The sequence below is a fragment of the Ranitomeya variabilis genome, chromosome 2 (assembly GCF_051348905.1).
Source record: "Ranitomeya variabilis isolate aRanVar5 chromosome 2, aRanVar5.hap1, whole genome shotgun sequence".
Taxonomy (NCBI): Eukaryota; Metazoa; Chordata; class Amphibia; order Anura; family Dendrobatidae; genus Ranitomeya; species Ranitomeya variabilis.
This window is the reverse complement of record NC_135233.1, coordinates 115,761,784-115,778,547: the sequence shown is the minus strand read 5'-3', so window position 1 is coordinate 115,778,547 and position 16,764 is coordinate 115,761,784. Positions and strand designations below refer to the sequence as shown.

Genomic DNA, 16,764 nt, shown 5'->3' with positions numbered 1-16,764 from the left:
TACGGACGTAGTTTCTGCGCTCTTACGTCCGTAAAACACGCTAGTGTGAGGCCGGCCTTATACACAGTGTAATGGGCCGCAGATCCCTTATACACTGTCTGATGGACTTACAGCTCCCGTATACACAGTGTGATGGACTTACTGCTCCCTTATACACAGTATGATGGACCTGCAGCTCCCTTATACATAGTATGATTGGCCCACAGCTCCCATATACACAGTATGGTGGACTCACAGCTCCCCGTCATGATTTGGATGCCCCGGTCATTTACTCATCCTCAGGCGTATTCACTATTTTGTGGCACTGCTGCAGTGCCGCGGCTCAAACTTGTGAGCGCAGCTTCTGACAGGCCAGAAGTTAGAAGCTATGTCACAAGTGCTCAATGTAAGACTATGAGGCTATGTGCACTTGTTGTGGATTCGTGTGCGGATTTACCGTGGATTTCCTGTGTTTTTTGTGCAGATTTCACCTGCGGAATCCTATACAGGAGCAGGTGTAAAACGCTGCGGAATCCTCAAAAAGAATTGACATGCTACGGAAAATACAACGCAGCGTTTCTGCGCAGTATTTTCCGCACCATGGGCACAGCGGATTTGGTTTTCCATAGGTTTACATGGCACTGTAAACCAGATGGAAAACTGCTGCAAATCCGCAGTGGCCAATCCGCACCGTGTGCACATAGCCTGAGAGTGAGAAAGAGGCCAGAACGAGGCTCCCATAGACTAACACTGATTAGTGACCTCTGCGCTGCTCCATGAAAGACTGGAGCCTCGGACAGGCCACAAACTGCAGGAGACGGAGCCGAGCAGAGACAAAAACAGATGAAAATGCCAGAAGAGGAGTATCAGACAGGGGGCAGGGGACGGGGATTTTCAGCACCGCTCCAGCAATGAAATAAAAAATAATGCTGGAGTGGTGCTGTAAATGTGATGCAGCTCTTGGTTACTGTATGGGGGCTCCTTATACTAATACTCATAAAAGACCCAGGTGGTACGTATCAAAGGCCCCCTACCCCCCATCTCCAGCCTCCCCAGACAGCAAATATTACATGATGGAGCATATATAATATCATAACAAAACATCATAATATTCAGCCCCCAGTGACCTGTCTCCCCTCCCCCACTTCAGCCCCAATACCCCCATCATCTCACATCCACCCCCTCAGTGCCCTGTCCCACCTCACCCACCTTCTGCCCCCACAACCTCCAAATGGTCTCACAATCACCCCCCAGTACCCTGTCCCCCCTCACCCACTTTCAGCCCCCACAATACCCCAATGGTCTCACAGTGACATACCTGAATTGAATAAACATAATAAGTTCCATCCCCAGCACTTACTGATAACGTTTGCACTGCAGGCAGGAAGGACCAGGAAGTGTAAGTGAAATGCAAGGTAAGGTGGGCACTAGGACCCAGCGTGCCTGAGCCAATCCCAGCATGCACAGAGTGAAGAAAACTGCAGCCAGGGAAAAGCTTCATCAGGTCAGACGGGCGAAACCATTCACTGCAGGGGGGAGACTGCAGTCGGCCACTGTGCTAGCAGCGTGCAGAGTCTCCGTCAGACGGGAGCAGACATTATACTGCTCCGCTCCTATGCTGTGTTCTGCCTCCTCACAGTAGTGGCTCTGGCTCCCAGTGGGCCCCTTCATGTGACAGGGCCCGGAGCGACGGCCCCCTCTGCCCCCCCAGTAGCTACCCTACTGCTATTGTTGCTGCTGCACGGACACATTAGGAGGCAGGGAGAGCGAGGTGTGTGAAGATCTCCCGCCCCCGCTTTGCATTGAGGCTCTCCCTGCCCTCAGACTGCCGGTGCCTTCCATACTCCCACAGCTCCTATCTATAGGCCTACGCAACCATGGCAACACTTCATGTGTGCAGAGAAGCGTCTGACTGACGAATTTCCCGCGCAAGGGAAAAGGTCGCTTGTCATTGGCTAGCTGCTAGTGCCTGACGTTGTCCGGAGGCGGACATAAATAAGTGTAATAGGAGGCGTGGCGTAGAGGCTCCTCCCAGTGTTTGTTATATTGCCGGGTGCAGAGACTTCCGGTAGCGGTTGCCCCGCATTCCCGGTGCCGGTCCCTCGTTTGTCTCTGTCTGCCGCCCGTGCTGGGCTATTTCTGTTTGTGCACTCGGTATGGCGCTGCAGAGCTCTTCTCTTGTAAATGGCGCAGTGGCCAATAGTCATGGGGTACATTGCACTGCCCCCTGCTGGACATTCTAGTCATTACGTTTTGCTCTGCTCGTCCCAGTGATTATTCAGCTTACATGTAGTGTCTGGGCTTTGCCGTGCAGGATAATGTGCAGAGCTGTCAGGGCCTGGTGGCGTTTGGTTCTGGCAAAATGTGCCTAAAAAAGGATTCTATTTACCAGTGATTTTGGCTATGTATATGGTTGGTGTGTATGGCACAGCTGAGGGACCCCTCGCTATATTACATGCTGGCCCGTCATTACTGTAGTGCATAACGTATTGGCTGCTGTTGGGAATTCCACCCCATTACATGATGTATTGGCTGCACCTGGGACCCCCCAATCAATAACGGTCGTCACATGTCTTATGGATCAGCTGGTTGTTGCTGGTTTATCTGTGTTCTCCCGAAAAAACTGCTGGTTTTATTGGGACCACTAGCAGTCACTACAGCAGAGGGGGCGGCTCCCATCCCTGGGGTTCCTCTGGGGCGGCTCCCATCCCTGGGGTTCCTCTGGGGCGGTTCCCATCCCTGGGGTTCCTCTGGGGCGGCTCCCATCCCTGGGGTTCCTCTGGGGCGGCTCCCATCCCTGGGCTTCACTGGAGAGGAGACCATTCAGCTAAGTTCACACATTTTGTACCTGGTGCAGATTTTCTGTGCAGAAAATCCAGTGTAATACAGTACCAGCTATGCACAAAAGGGCACGTTCCCACAATCAGGAAGAGCAGCATTTTGGATGCATCTTGCCTGCGCTGCGTCCAAAACGCTCCGTTCTACATTACAAGCACAGGAGATGGGATTCATAGAAATCCTATATCTGCTGAGCTTCTATTTGAGAATACTCACCCGCGGTGCAATCATCTGCCACTGACATGACAAAAATACAATATGCACATAACCTAAGTTCACAAGTGCAGATGTGCTGCGGATTCTGTGCAGCAATATAGCATACACTAGAAATGAGTGGGGTTTTCAAAAGCGCAATGATGCGTTACAGATCTACAGATTGTGGTAGTGGACACAGCACGTAGAGAACATCTAACACGTTGTCCGCAGCCTGTACAGCAGTGCATTGATGCTATGTTGCACGGATATGTAGGCGCCGTGCGCTGTCTTATAGGTTTTGTGTGCGTGAGACACCCAGTGATTGACCCCCATGTATGACATTGGATTATTAAAATAAAAATTTGGTGGGAATAAGCAGCTTTAATAAGTGTCATCTTACTAAAGACATCTGCTATCTTTCTATAGGAGATCCAAATGTCTCATCACCAAGACCCCAACCATTCACTAAAATGTCGTCCCCTAATTCTCCAGTTCTCGTAGCTTAGATCAAAGAGGAATGGAGAGGCACAACCACTGGTATTGCATTCAATGTCTTTGGAGACGAATGATTATTGTGCTCGGTTATCAGTCACATAGACAAATAAATATTGGCAGCGGTTCCTCCTCGCCACAGCCAAGTCAAAATATTGCACTTTAATTTTTCCCTCCCATACCAAGGGCCATAACTTTTTTATTTTTTTTTTAATTTTGCCACCAACAGAACTGTATAATGGTATGTGATTGATTTATTTTTTATGTGGGATGAATTAAAGATTTTAATGACACCATTCATTTTACCATATAATGTTCTTTGGAAAAAGTTCTAAAATCTTCCATTGATGGGGTCGTGTTAAGGCTTGATTTTTTTTATTTTTTTTCCCGTTTGCTAGCTGTTAGATTTTGCTATAATTTTGCAGCAGATGGAATATTATTTTAGCATTTGTTTGGGGATGAGAAGGGCCATATGGTAATTAAAATGCCAGAATTGCATTTTTTATTATGTTTAACCTATAGATTATTTTTTCTGTTTTGATTAGACTGTTGCAGACGTGGTGATACCATATGATATTCATTATGCTTGCTTTTGTAGTGGGAGCAAGTAATAAATTAAAAAAAGTCTTACCTTGAATAAATATTGTGTTTTTTTGTTTTTTTTCCATGGTCTTCAAGGGGCATAGTCTGTCCTGAGGATTGCAGTTAATTAACAAGTTTATTTAACCTCTTTCCCAACCAAGCCTTTTTTTCCTCTGTAATTTAAGTACATGATGTTTAAAAAACTGCTTTTGTTCCTCCCCCCCCCATGTTCGGTCAGTCAAATATTTTTATTTTTTTCCCCCCAATGTTAGTGGGAAAATAAAGGAAATGCTTATTTCATAGATAATCTTTAGTTTTCTTTATATAAACATGTCTCCTGCCTCCAGTCCTATACTCAACCTCTGGCATTTTTTGGTGCCAGTCCAGTCCTGCGGTGCCATCTTGTGAGCGCAGCTTCTGACTGGCGGGAACTCAGAAGTTACAGCACAAGCTTGCAATGTAAGTCTATGAGAGCCAGAACGAGCTGTCAGACTTACATTGATTTATTGACCTCCGTGCTGCTCCATGAAACACTGGAGCAGTCAGCAGGTCACAACTTGCAGAATGGCAGCGAAAACGGATATAACACCGGAATATAAGGCAGGGGACTCCAGTGGTGAAATTAAAAAAAACCTGCTGGAGTGGTGCTTTCAGGCTATGTTCACACGTTGCGTTTTTGCAGTTTTTTTTTCTGCATGCAAATCCTGCTCCCTTGGCAGTAAAGAAGCTGCTTAGGCCTCTTTTTTTCTCACTTGCGTCTTTTACCACCCGTCATAATCTGTCGATTTTTGAAAAAACAGGATCCTGCAAATATTTCTGCAAGATCCTGTTTTCCCATAGACTTGTATTGGCGACGGATTGTGACGGATGGCCTTCCATTTCATCCGTCGTGCACTGGATCTGTTCAGAAGAACGTTTTTTCTGCACGTTGTAAAATTGCTCAGCAACGGGTCCTGCGCTGCCGTCGGCGGCTATAATGGAAGCCTATGGATGCAGGATTCGTCGCTGACTGTCAAAAGTAGGAATCCAGCAACATATCCATGTTTTTCTCTTCTGAGCATGCCCGGAAGGATTTTCTAGTCGGGAATATCCCTCTCTCCCTCTCCATCCGTCAAAAAACTGGATGCGTTACAGCCGTTTTCCACTATTTTTAAGAACTGATTCTTAAAAAAAAAAAAAAAAAGCAACAGTTTTCCAACTCAGTCAGGAAAAAACCCAATGTGCAAGCATGAGATTTCTGAAATCTCAGCCATTGCGGGTACTGTAAAATGCAGCTTAAAACGTGCATAAAAACTGCAACGTGTGAACATAGACTTGTCGTAATTATCATCTCCTATTTCAATAATGGGGAAAGTCTATCTTCACTGAATTACTGATAGATATATACGGTAGATATATATTTATTTATTTATTTTTTTAAATTTATTTTTACCCCAGAATTAAACATTTTGAGAATTATCGGTCTCTAGGAGGAGAAAGGAGCAGGTTTCTTTAAAATATTACAAAGTTGCTTATTTTCATGTGTACTGTTGATTTATGGAATAAAAGTTAAAACATTATTCTTTAAATGATGGCCCAATTGTGCCCGTTTAATCGCATAAATGCTGCCATCTCCCATCATTGTCACTAGAGGCAGGTGCTGGCTGTAAAGTTAGCACCCACAGTGTATGGTGCCTGCCCTGCTCCTGAACTCGCGCTACTCGCATATCGTAGGAGGTACCAGTATGTCTTATGTAAGGAAGGGGTTAATACATGCTTTACAAAAAGTATTTGCCTATTCACCACTATCTTAGCCATTGTTTGTGAGTATCTGGTTTTAAGTTTTGGTAAATCTGAGTAAAAGTTGTCGCTTTGTTTTTTGTTGTTTTTTTACAGAAAAGATGTCTCACACGTCACAGAAGCACCGAGACTTTGTCTCTGAGCCCATGGGCGAAAAGCCAATTACTGCTTTGGCTGGTATTGGAGAAGTTCTTGGTGGCAAATTAGAACATTTAGGCTTCGATAAGGTAATAGAAATGTTTATTGGAGTAATCTGTGCCAATTTAACCCAAATTGGTCATATTTACTACTTTTCTCAGTTTAAGTGTAGAGTTAAAGAAGATCTCTCAGTAGGATCAACTCTGCCGTCTATATGAGCATACAGGACAGAGAAGGCTGAATAAAATCATGCCTTTAGATATGAACTGATTGATTTTTTTTTTTGGGTCAGAAAATCCACATTTCTTCTGGCTAGAAGAATCGCTTGAAGCCCATATCTTAAGCCTCTTTAACCCATGAACTACTGCCAATGTGCATTAAAACCTCTTAAATACTGTAAATTGCAACAACGGTATCTGAGGGGTTAAAAGACCTCCTAAAGGCAGGCTGGACCCTGCATGTACTGCGGTGTGAGACCACCAATCAGTAAAAATTATACATGTCCCACAGTGGGACTAAAGGTACCTTCACACGAAACGACATCGCTAGCGATCCGTGACGTTGCAGCGTCCTCGCTAGCGATATCGTTTAGTTTGACACGCAGCAGCGATCAGGATCCTGCTGTGATGTCGCTGGTGCGCGTCCCCCAGCGTCTGCTTCCTGACACTTACTGAGCGCCGGCCCTAAAGTGAAAGTGAAAGCACAGCGGTGACGTCACCGCTGTGCTGTTAGGGCCGGAGCTCAGTCAGTGTCAGGAAGCAGACGCTGGGGGACGCGCAGGTGAGCATGTACTGTTTGTTTTTTTTACTTTTATGCTGGTAACCAGGGTAAACATCGGGTTACTAAGCGCGGCCCTGCGCTTAGCAACCCGATGTTTACCCTGGTTACCCGGGGACCTCGGCATCGTTGGTCGCTGGAGAGCGGTCTGTGTGACAGCTCTCCAGCGATCAAACAGCGACGCTGCAGCGATCGGCATCGTTGTCGCTATCGCTGCAGCGTCGCTTCGTGTGAAGGTACCTTAAGTGGAAAAAGTGAAAATAAAATTAGATAAAATGTGTTTAAAAAAAAAAAAAAAAAAAAAGGCAGAAAAAGCAGATTAGCAACTAAAGAGCGTTTTCGTTAAAATGGAAAAAAAAATACAATTGGTATCACTGCATCAAGAGTGACATGATCTATAAAAGTGGCACGTTATTTATTCCGTACGGTGAACACCATAAAAAAACACAGAAAATTTTGCTATTTCATATTTTTCATATTGTCGCACAAAAAAATTGAATAGAAATCAATTAGACATGCGTGGAAAAAAAATGTTATAAATGGAACCGTCAAACCATCCCACAAAAAACAAAGGCCTAATATGGCTAAGTCAGCAAAAAATAGAAAAGTTACAGGTCTCAGAATATGGCGATGCAAAAACAAATTAATTTTTGTAAAATATTATTTCTAGTCTGCAAAAGTTGCAAAGAGTAAAAAGTAAAGTAAAAGTAAAGAGAAAAATCTTTTATTGCTATAATTGTACTGAGCCGAAGAATAAATCAGTCTTCTCACATTTGGTGAGGGCCACAAAAAGAAAAACAACAATTTGTTGTGTTTTTTGGTTCATTCTGATTCTAAAAAAATTGGAATAAAATACAATCAAACGTTATTTATCCCAAAATGGTACCAAAAAAATCATCACTTGGTCACACAAAAAAATAGGCCCTCATACAGCTGTATGCCAAAAAATAAGTTACAGCTCTCAGAATATGGCGACAAAATAACTATAAAAAAAAGCATTTCTACTGTGTGAGGACAAAATAAATCTGGTATCACTGTAATTGCATCAACCAGAAAATTAAAGCCGTCCTATCACTTATGCCGCACAGTGAACTGTGCAAAACTAAAAATAACTATTCTTGTACTGCAGTCTTTGTTCATTGTGCCTCCGAAAAATTAAAAACGAGGTTTGGCCCACATATATCCTGTGCTCTGAATACCTACATCAGGATTTCTGTGTAAATTCCAAAAAAATGTGATGTTGCCAATAAAAACCCTAATTTATCCCACATAAGTCAGATCTCACTCGGGTCCGTCATCTGTCACAAACTATAGGGGGTTCCCACATTACTAGTAGAACAAAGACTCTGGAAAAGTGACATGGCTCCCACCCTCTCAAATAAAATCCAGTGAATTCTGTGCTCCCAAATTCAGACGCCCCACTGTGCCTAAACCACAGTAAGTGGCCACATGTTTGGCATTATTGTAGTAGAGTGAAGGTACTTAACAATTTACATGGTATGTGTCAGCAGAAGCACAAGCTGGCAACAATGGGAGCTCTACACTGTATGAAGGCACAATTTATGGGCACTAGGCCTGCAGATTGGCAATTCTCCAGGTAAAAAAAGCCTGGCCTGGATGTTCCAAAATGGTCACTGCAGCCATAGATGAATTCACTGAGAGGAGCGATTTCTACAACTGGGTCAGTTTTTCTGCTGTTCTGGCACCTTGGGTCAGATTTAAATAAAAAAAAAAAAAGTTAAAATTGTCTGTCACTAAGGGGTTAAAGTGAAAATTTTCTGCACTCAGAGAATGGACCTGGCTTGATCTGGTCTCTAAACTACCCTTCCAGTCACCAGATATGTCCACAATATAATTATCTAATCTCCCCAACACATCCAATAAACTAACTTTCCTTCTTTGATGGAGAAAAGTGAATATCGCACTCTGATTCTGACATAAAGTCCATTCTGTCTAATTTGCATGTCTTCTCCAGATTCATACCCCTTTAAGAAAATTACTACACAATACTGTCCAGTTGGTATAGAACCCCTGGGCTGTTACACCATTTAGGTTTATCTAAACTAATCTATGCTGGAGATGCAACTCCCACGGAGGTATGCTTTCCCATATTTTCTGGTTCTGCCTTGAATTATTAGTTTTGGGAGATGGAAACAACTTTACAAGACCTAAGACTTATCAAACATGCTTTTCCTGGAGCTGAAGACTTATCTCGTCCTTCAAAACACTACATGCCTAAAAAGGAGGAGGAGGAGGATATTATTTTCATGTCCATTTTGAACTGTCCTCCCACCTCTTCCTGCTCCCTCATTAGACCGCTTACAATCTGGTTTCCGACCTCGTCAATCCACTGAAACTGCCCAAAAAACAAGTCACCAATGACCTATTAACTGCCAAAGCCAAGCGACACTACTGTCCTCTGACTTTGACACAGTGCACCACTCCCTATTACTACAGACCCTCTCATCTGACACCCAGATCTACCTCTCTGGACCAGATATCACCTCCCTACTAACCAGAATCCCACAATATGTCTATTTCATCCTCCTTCTGCGCTAGATTTCTAAAACTTAATATGGACAAAACAGAATTATTCATCTTTCCCCCATCTCACTCGATTCCCCCCAACAGACCTATCCATTAAAGTAAATGGCTGCCCACTCTCCCCAGTCCCATAAGCTCGCTGCCTCGGGGTAATCCTTGACTCTGATCTCCTTCAAACAACCTATCCAGGCCCTTTCCACTTCCTGACGACTTTAACTAAAAAATTTTTTTCTGAATCTGTACATTCCTCAACCTACAGTAGAATCTGCAAAAACTCTGGTGCATGCCCTCATCTCCCGCCTCGACTACTGCAACCTCCTACTTTGTGGCCTCCCCTCTAACACTCTCACACCCCTCCAATCTATCCTAAATTCTGCAGCCCGACTAATCCACCTGTCCCCCGCTATTCCCCAGCCTCTCCTCTGTCATGTCAAATCGCACAGTCTATCCCTCAATTTCCCTAAAGCCCGGTTTCTTAAACTTTCTTACACCCTTTCCCTTCTCTGCAATTTTCCCCTCCCACTGTATGGTCCTTTAATGCAGAGCTAGATTACATCCTACGTTTTTTTTTAATATATAGTCCTCTTTTTTATGTCTGTTGCACTAATTCTCTCCATGACCTTGGACACTCCAGTGTGAACTGCTTAAAATGACTTACTTATTTATTTATATGACCCTGATTGTTTCATCATGGTTATTGTACCACACTCTCATATTTATGTATGTTTATCATTGTATAATGAATTCTTAAAAGTAAAAATGCAGATTTTTCTTGTATGTTAAAGAGCTGTTCAAGTTTATGGGCCATACACTGATCTGCATGAGGATCTGCTTCGAAAGATTTCTTTAAATGAAAGGAGTCATTACCAGTGTGATGTGTAATGGCTGCTCTCTGATCTCACTGCAGAGCCATGTGTATTTATACCTGACACATCTGCAGGTTCCTCTCAGCTTCCAGCTCACAGGCAGATGGGGTTGCAGAGCTGTGAGAGCTGCAGCAAATGTGTTTATATGGAGACCGTTCAGTTCTAGTGTACTGTTGTGTCTCAAACTAGTAACACCTCTTTTATTAAAAATACTGTAACTTCTAGAGGAAGGTTCTGATGCAGAGCTGTATCCGGCCTATAGTTTAACTCTTTTCCATATAACAAAAACATTAATTTCTATGGAATGATCTATTAGATCACCGATATTAAGGTATCATTTCATTCCTATGACCTGCATACTCATGTAGCTGGCTTGATCCTATTGAAATTTTTTTCAAGCGACTGTCAGGAAGCTTTTGCTTGGTAACCTGAGAACATCCTAATATAGGGCAAGAAAGCCTGATTGCAGGGGTGTATCACGTGCTGGGCTTCTTGGTGTAGTGTTTTTTTTATAGAATACGTGGTTTGTTTTTTTTTGTTTGTTTTTGTGATGTAGAAGTAGCAAAGCTAAAGCCCCCATCACACTAAGCGAGGTCGCTAGCGAGATCGCTGCTGAGTCACAAGTTTTGTGACGCAACAGCGACCTCAGTAGCGATCTCGCTATGTTTGACACGTAGCAGCGACCAGGCCCCTGCTGTGAGATCGCTGGTCGTGTCGGAATGGCCTGGACCTTTTTTTGGTCGTTGAGGTCCCGCTGACATCGCTGAATCGGTGTGTGTGACACGGATTCAGCGATGTCTTCACTGGTAACCAGGGTAAACATCGGGTTACTAAGTGCAGGGCCGCGCTTAGTAACCCGATGTTTACCCTGGTTACCATCGTAAATGTAAAAAAAAAAAAAACACTACATACTTACATTCCGGTGTCCGTCAGGTCCCTTGCCGTCTGCTTCCCTGACTGACTGCCGGCCGTAAAGTGAAAGCAGATCACAGCGGTGACGTCACCGCTCTGCTGTTAGGGCCGGCGCTCAGTCAGTGCAGGAAGCGGACGCCGGGGGACGCGAAGGTGAGTATGTACTGTTTGTTTTTTTACATTTTACACTGGTAACCAGGGTAAACATCGGGTTACTGAGCGCGGCCCTGCGCTTAGCAACCCGATGTTTACCCTGGTTACCCGGGGACCTCGGCATCGTTGGTCGCTGGAGAGCTGTCTGTGTGACAGCTCCACAGCGACTAAACAGCGACGCTGCAGCGATCGGCATCGTTGTCTGTATCGCTGCAGCGTCGCTAAGTGTGACGGAGCCTTAAGACTTCTAGACTGTCTAACCCTACTCACACCCCTGACTGTCAGCTTCCTGTGTACAGCGACTTGTCACCAAGCTGCTAATCAGTCCTGGGGGTGAGGTTACACAGATAAGCTGGATGTGCACATGAGACCTGGTCAGGCAATGATACTCTGGCTGATTAAATTCTGATGGTATTGAAACTCAAGCATACAGTCTAATAAGTGATACATCCCTGGAATCAGGATCACTTATTTTACATTATGCTACTCTCGGATTAAATGGCAAGACTCTGCTGACATATTCCTTTCAAGGATTCCTTTGCACTAAGGCTATGTGCCCACAATAAGAATATAGCCGTGCTTTGCACGCAGCGTATTTTCAGTGCATTCAAAATGCTGCGTTCTAATCACGCAGGTAAATCTGCATGTGTTCATTGAACCTGGTGGATTTACCACATCTAAAGAATGGCTATGCAGTATAGAGACTGGCGTCTACGGTGCAGGTAATTGACATACTGCGGCTCGTAAACACACACCGCAGGCGAGTTTACACAGCGTCAAATAGAAGCAGAGGATGGGATTTCTTAAAAACCCATCCACTGTCCTTGTAAGCGCAGGTGAGCTGCATCCAAAACGCTGATATTCTGGATTGTGGGCACATATTCTAAGGCTATGTGCACACGTTGAGGATTTTTCTCATTTTTTCACTATAAAAACGCGATAAAACTGTGAAAAAAAAGCATACATTAACCCCTTTCTGACCTCGGACGGGATAGTACGTCCGAGGTCAGAAGCCCCGCTTTGATGCAGGGCTCCGGCGGTAAGCCCGCATCAAAGCCGGGACATGTCAGCTGTTTTGAACAGCTGACATGTGGCCGTAATAGGCGCAGGCAGAATCGCGATCTGCCCGCACCTATTAACTAGTTAAATGCCGCTGTCAAACGCAGACAGCGACATTTAACTACTGCATCCGGCCAGGCGGCCGGAAATGATGGCATCGCCGACCCCGTCACATGATCGGAGGTTGGCGATGCTTCAGCAGTGTAATCATAGAGGTCCTTGAGACCTCTATGGTTACTGATTCCCGGCAGCTGTGAGCGCCACCCTGTGGTCGGCGCTCACAGCACACCTGATTTTCTGCTACATAGCAGCGATCTGCTGTTCGCTGCTATGTAGCAGAGGCGATTGGGCTGTGCCTGCTTCTAGCCTCCTATAGAGGCTATTGAAGCATGGCAAAAGTAAAAAAAAAAATGTGAAAAAAATGTGAAAAAAAAATAAAAAAAATATAAAAGTTTAAATCACCCCCCTTTCGCCCCAATCAAAATAAATCAATAAAAAAAAATCAAACCTACACATATTTGGTATCGCCGCGTTCAGAATCGCCCGATCTATCAATAAAAAAAAGCATTAACCTGATCGCTAAACAGCGTAGCGAGAAAAAAAATTGAAACGCCAGAATTACGTTTTTTTTTGTCGCCGCGACAGGCGATCAAAAGAATGTATCTGCACCAAAATGCTGTCATTAAAAACGTCAGCTAGGCACGCAAAAAATGAGCCCTCACCCGACCCCAGATCATGAAAAATGGAGACGCTACGAGTATCGGAAAATGGCGCGATTTATTTATTTTTTTTTATTTTTTTTAGCAAAGTTTGGAATTTTTTTTCACCACTTAGGTAATAAATAACCTAGTCATGTTAGGGGTCTATGAACTCGTAGTGACCTGGAGAATCATAACGGTAGGTCAGTTTTAGCATTTAGTGAACCTAGCAAAAAAGCCAACCAAAAAACAAGTGTGGGACTGCACTTTTTTTGCAATTTCACTGCACTTGGAATTTTTTTCCTGTTTTCTAGTACACGACATGCTAAAACCAATGATGTCGTTCAAAAGTACATCTCGTCCCGCAAAAAATAAGCCCTCACATGGCCAAATTGACGGAAAAATAAAAAAGTTATGGCTCTGGGAAGAGGGGAGTGAAAAACGAACACGGAAAAACGTAAAATCCCAAGGTAATGAAGGGGTTAAGCATCCTATTAGAATGCAATCCGCAATTTTTGTGCACATGTTGCGTTTTTTTTCGGCGGCGGAATCGCATTCCATAGAAAAAAGCAGCATGTTAATTCCCCGCGATTCCGCACACATAGGATTGCATTGATCCTCTCACTTTCTGCATGTGGCTATGCCCACCATGTGGGAAGTAAGCGAATCATATGCAGTTGGTTCCCAGGGTGGAGGAGAGGAGACTCTCCTGCAGGCCCTGGGAACCATATATAATTGTTAAAAAAAAAATAATAATAATCATGATTTCTCACCTTCCGGCGTCCCTCTCAGCGTTCTCGCTCCTCGTGATTCTTCCCTTCCCAGTGATGCTCTGCGGAAATGACCTGTGATGATGTGACCGCTACGTCATCTGAGGTTATTGCCTCTAGGTATTATTGAGAACAGGAGCATCACGAGGAGCGGGAACGCTGCGAGGAACACCGGAAGATGAGAATATCACAATTTATTATTTTTTTATTATTTTTAACATTAGATCTTTTTACTATTGATGCTTGGAAAACGCTAGCATTCTGCAAGCTAATTGCGCTTGTAAAACGCTAGTGTTTAGCGGGAAAACACATGCCAACTCCGCATGTGTTTTACCCGCTGCACAGTTGCAGAATTGCTGTGGAAATTTCCGCGGCAATTCCAGACGTGTGCGCACAGCCTTATTTTGGCAAATCTGTTATTATCCTTTATCCATAGCATAATTTTACAGTCTCGGTGGCAGCCTCAGTATATCGGCGTATGTTACAGATTCATCCTGTGCAATTCATCATTGTTGCTGTTGTATACACTGGAGCCGCTGTCACATTGCAGCACAGAATGAAGCCACATTACCCTCTTTGCTGTATTCCTCACAGGCCTCTAGTAGCGCATGTGCAGACACTGCAGTTTGAGTTCTTGTCTCGAAGATCTATTACAGGACCTGTGGATAAGATCTTGGCCACATGGCAGTCATGTAAGCAGCATGCAAACTTGCTGTGGTGTTGGACTGTATATGATGCTTCATTGGGTGTCGTATATTGGATGTTCAGCGACCTCTTCCAGCTACTGCAAATTAGCTCTTACTGAAGTTAATAGGAGCTGAGCTGTAGTAGCTTCCACCACACAGAACAGAGCCGTGCAGCTAAGCTCCGTTCAGTGTTCACATAAGGTGCTGCCCAGTTTGGACAACCTCCTTCCCACATTGATTCACAAAATATGAACTTGATATCTTTTGGAAATTGGCAAGGAAAAATGAAACCGCTTACTTTAAAATAAATGGATTTAGGTCCCGCAAAGGGCTAACAAAGGGGATTCCAATAGGGAGGACCCCATTGTATAATACTTTTAGGGTACTGTCACACAGTACCATTTTAATCGCTACGACGGCACGATCCGTGACGTCGCAGCGATCGTATGAATATCGCTCCAGCGTCGTAGACTGCGGTCACACGTTGCAATCACGGCGCTGGAGCGATGCCGAAGTCCCCGGTAACCAGGGTAAACATCGGGTAACTAAGCGCAGGGCCGCGCTTAGTAACCCGATGTTTACCCTGGTTACCAGCGTAAACGTAAAAAAAACAAACAGTACATACTTACATTCCGGTGTCTGTCCCCCGGCGTTCTGCTTCTCTCCACTGTGTAAGCACCATAGCCGGAAAGCAGAGCGGTGACGTCAGACGTCACCGCTGTGCTCGCTTTCCGGCCGGCGCTCACACTGCAGAGAAGCTGATGAGACGCCGGGGACAGACACCGGAATGTGAGTATGTAGTGTTTGTTTTTTTTTACGTTTACGCTGGTAACCACGGTAAACATCGGGTTACTAAGCGCGGCCCTGCGCTTAGTTACCCGATGTTTACCCTGGTTACCAGCGAACACATCGCTGGATCGCTGTCACACACAACGATCCAGCGATGACAGCGGGAGATCCAACGACGAAAGAAAGTTCCATACGATCTGCTACGACGTACGATTCTCAGCAGGATCCCTGATCGCTGCTGCGTGTCAGACACTGCGAGATCGTAACGATATCGCTAGAACGTCACGAATCGTACCGTCGTAGCGATCAAAATGGTACTGTGTGACGGTACCCTTAGGCCTCGTCGCTGCCCAGAGTCTGTTCATGTTTATATTTTCAGAGCGAAAACCAGATAAGTGCTGGGTAAGACCCTCACCAATCTGGTATTGGTTTCCTAATCACAGGTAATCTATATTAGATGTTCAGACAACCTCTTTAAACACACATTAGATGGATACTTTTATTTTTCAGGCCTATGTGCTCCTGGGACAATTTCTTATTCTAAAGAAAGATGTAGATGATCTGTTTAAAGACTGGCTGAAGGATTCCTGTGGGGCCAATTCTCGGCAAGCAGAGTTGTGTTCTTCCTGTCTGAAGGAATGGTGTTCTTCTTTCCTGTGATGCTGTGTGTGCACTTTTGTCTAGTCTGTTCATGTTGATGTTTTTACCTGCAATGTAATCACATTTAATTAAATGTTTCTAGTTTTCTAAGAAATAAAATGTAAAACTGCCATAATGACTTAACAAACTTGGAAACTCCATCCTACTTGTACATTCCTTTATTTAATACTCAGAATTGCTGTATGAGGTATAGATGAAAAGTTGCTACTGAGAAAGTGATTGTGTGACTGTCCATATATTTGATATCATAGGCAGTATAAAGCATATCCACATATGGTGATGGTAGTGTATTGCTGCTCAGTGGGTTTTCAGAGTCAAAACCGCAACCTTTTATATATAGATTGAAGGTCTCATCGGACACAAGGGCGCACGTCCAAAACCAGGGAGCCCATCCCGGACAATACCAAGACCGTAAAGAACAAAAAGACAGCGCCAAAATGGATGGTGAAAAAATAGGAGCTTACATTTATTCTGCCTCCTGTAGCGATGTTTCGGTCAACAGACCTTTATCAAGCTACAGGAGGCAGAATAAATGTAAGCTCCTATTTTTTCACCATCCATTGTGGCGCTGTCTTTCAGTGGGTTTTCAGGTCTTTTGTTAAAAGCTTGCTATTTAACTGTAATATGCTTTTTTCCATCATACATGACGGCACCACGAGACAGGGGATCCGCCCATCAAGGACAGGAAACCTTCAAGATAAAAGGGGTGGCTCCTCTCCACATCAGTTGGTTTCCTGTCCTTGACGGGGAACCCTCAAGATAGAGGACTTCTGATGAAGACAGAAGAGGATGCCTGGGTCGGGTGGATTTGGGCAGGCGCTAGTCTGCTGCACCCGTCACCAGGTAC

At 44.4% G+C, this 16,764-nt stretch overlaps 2 protein-coding genes across 3 annotated transcripts in view; one reads left to right on the top strand and one right to left on the bottom strand.

Annotated features, from left to right (window-relative positions):
- PYGB (glycogen phosphorylase B) overlaps nt 1-1,873 on the bottom strand; it is a 149,820-nt gene extending 147,947 nt beyond the window's left edge. The window contains exon 1 of the mRNA XM_077282857.1: nt 1,340-1,873. Coding sequence (XP_077138972.1) covers nt 1,340-1,480 — 141 coding nt within the window. The 5' untranslated portion in view covers nt 1,481-1,873. The remainder of the gene's footprint in view (nt 1-1,339) is intronic.
- LOC143804609 (barrier-to-autointegration factor-like protein) lies at nt 1,423-16,057 on the top strand. 2 transcript variants are annotated; one of them, XM_077282863.1, is made up of 3 exons: nt 1,423-1,483; nt 5,962-6,092; nt 15,768-16,057. In XM_077282863.1, exons 2-3 carry the CDS (start codon nt 5,967-5,969, stop codon nt 15,915-15,917), a joined length of 276 nt encoding a protein of 91 aa, XP_077138978.1. In that variant the 5' UTR covers nt 1,423-1,483; nt 5,962-5,966; the 3' UTR covers nt 15,918-16,057. The 2 variants fall into 2 exon arrangements, with proteins under 2 accessions (XP_077138978.1, XP_077138977.1); XM_077282862.1 differs by lacking the exon at nt 1,423-1,483 and adding an exon at nt 2,001-2,133.
- Nucleotides 16,058-16,764: the final 707 nt, after the last annotated feature.

Coding starts and splice junctions, on each gene's coding strand:
- LOC143804609 (XM_077282863.1), top strand. CDS start 5,967: ATGTCTCACACGTCACAGAAGCACCGAGACTTTGTCTCTGAGCCCATG. Junction 6,093..15,767: donor AACATTTAGGCTTCGATAAG/GTAATAGAAATG, acceptor TTTATTTTTCAG/GCCTATGTGCTCCTGGGACA.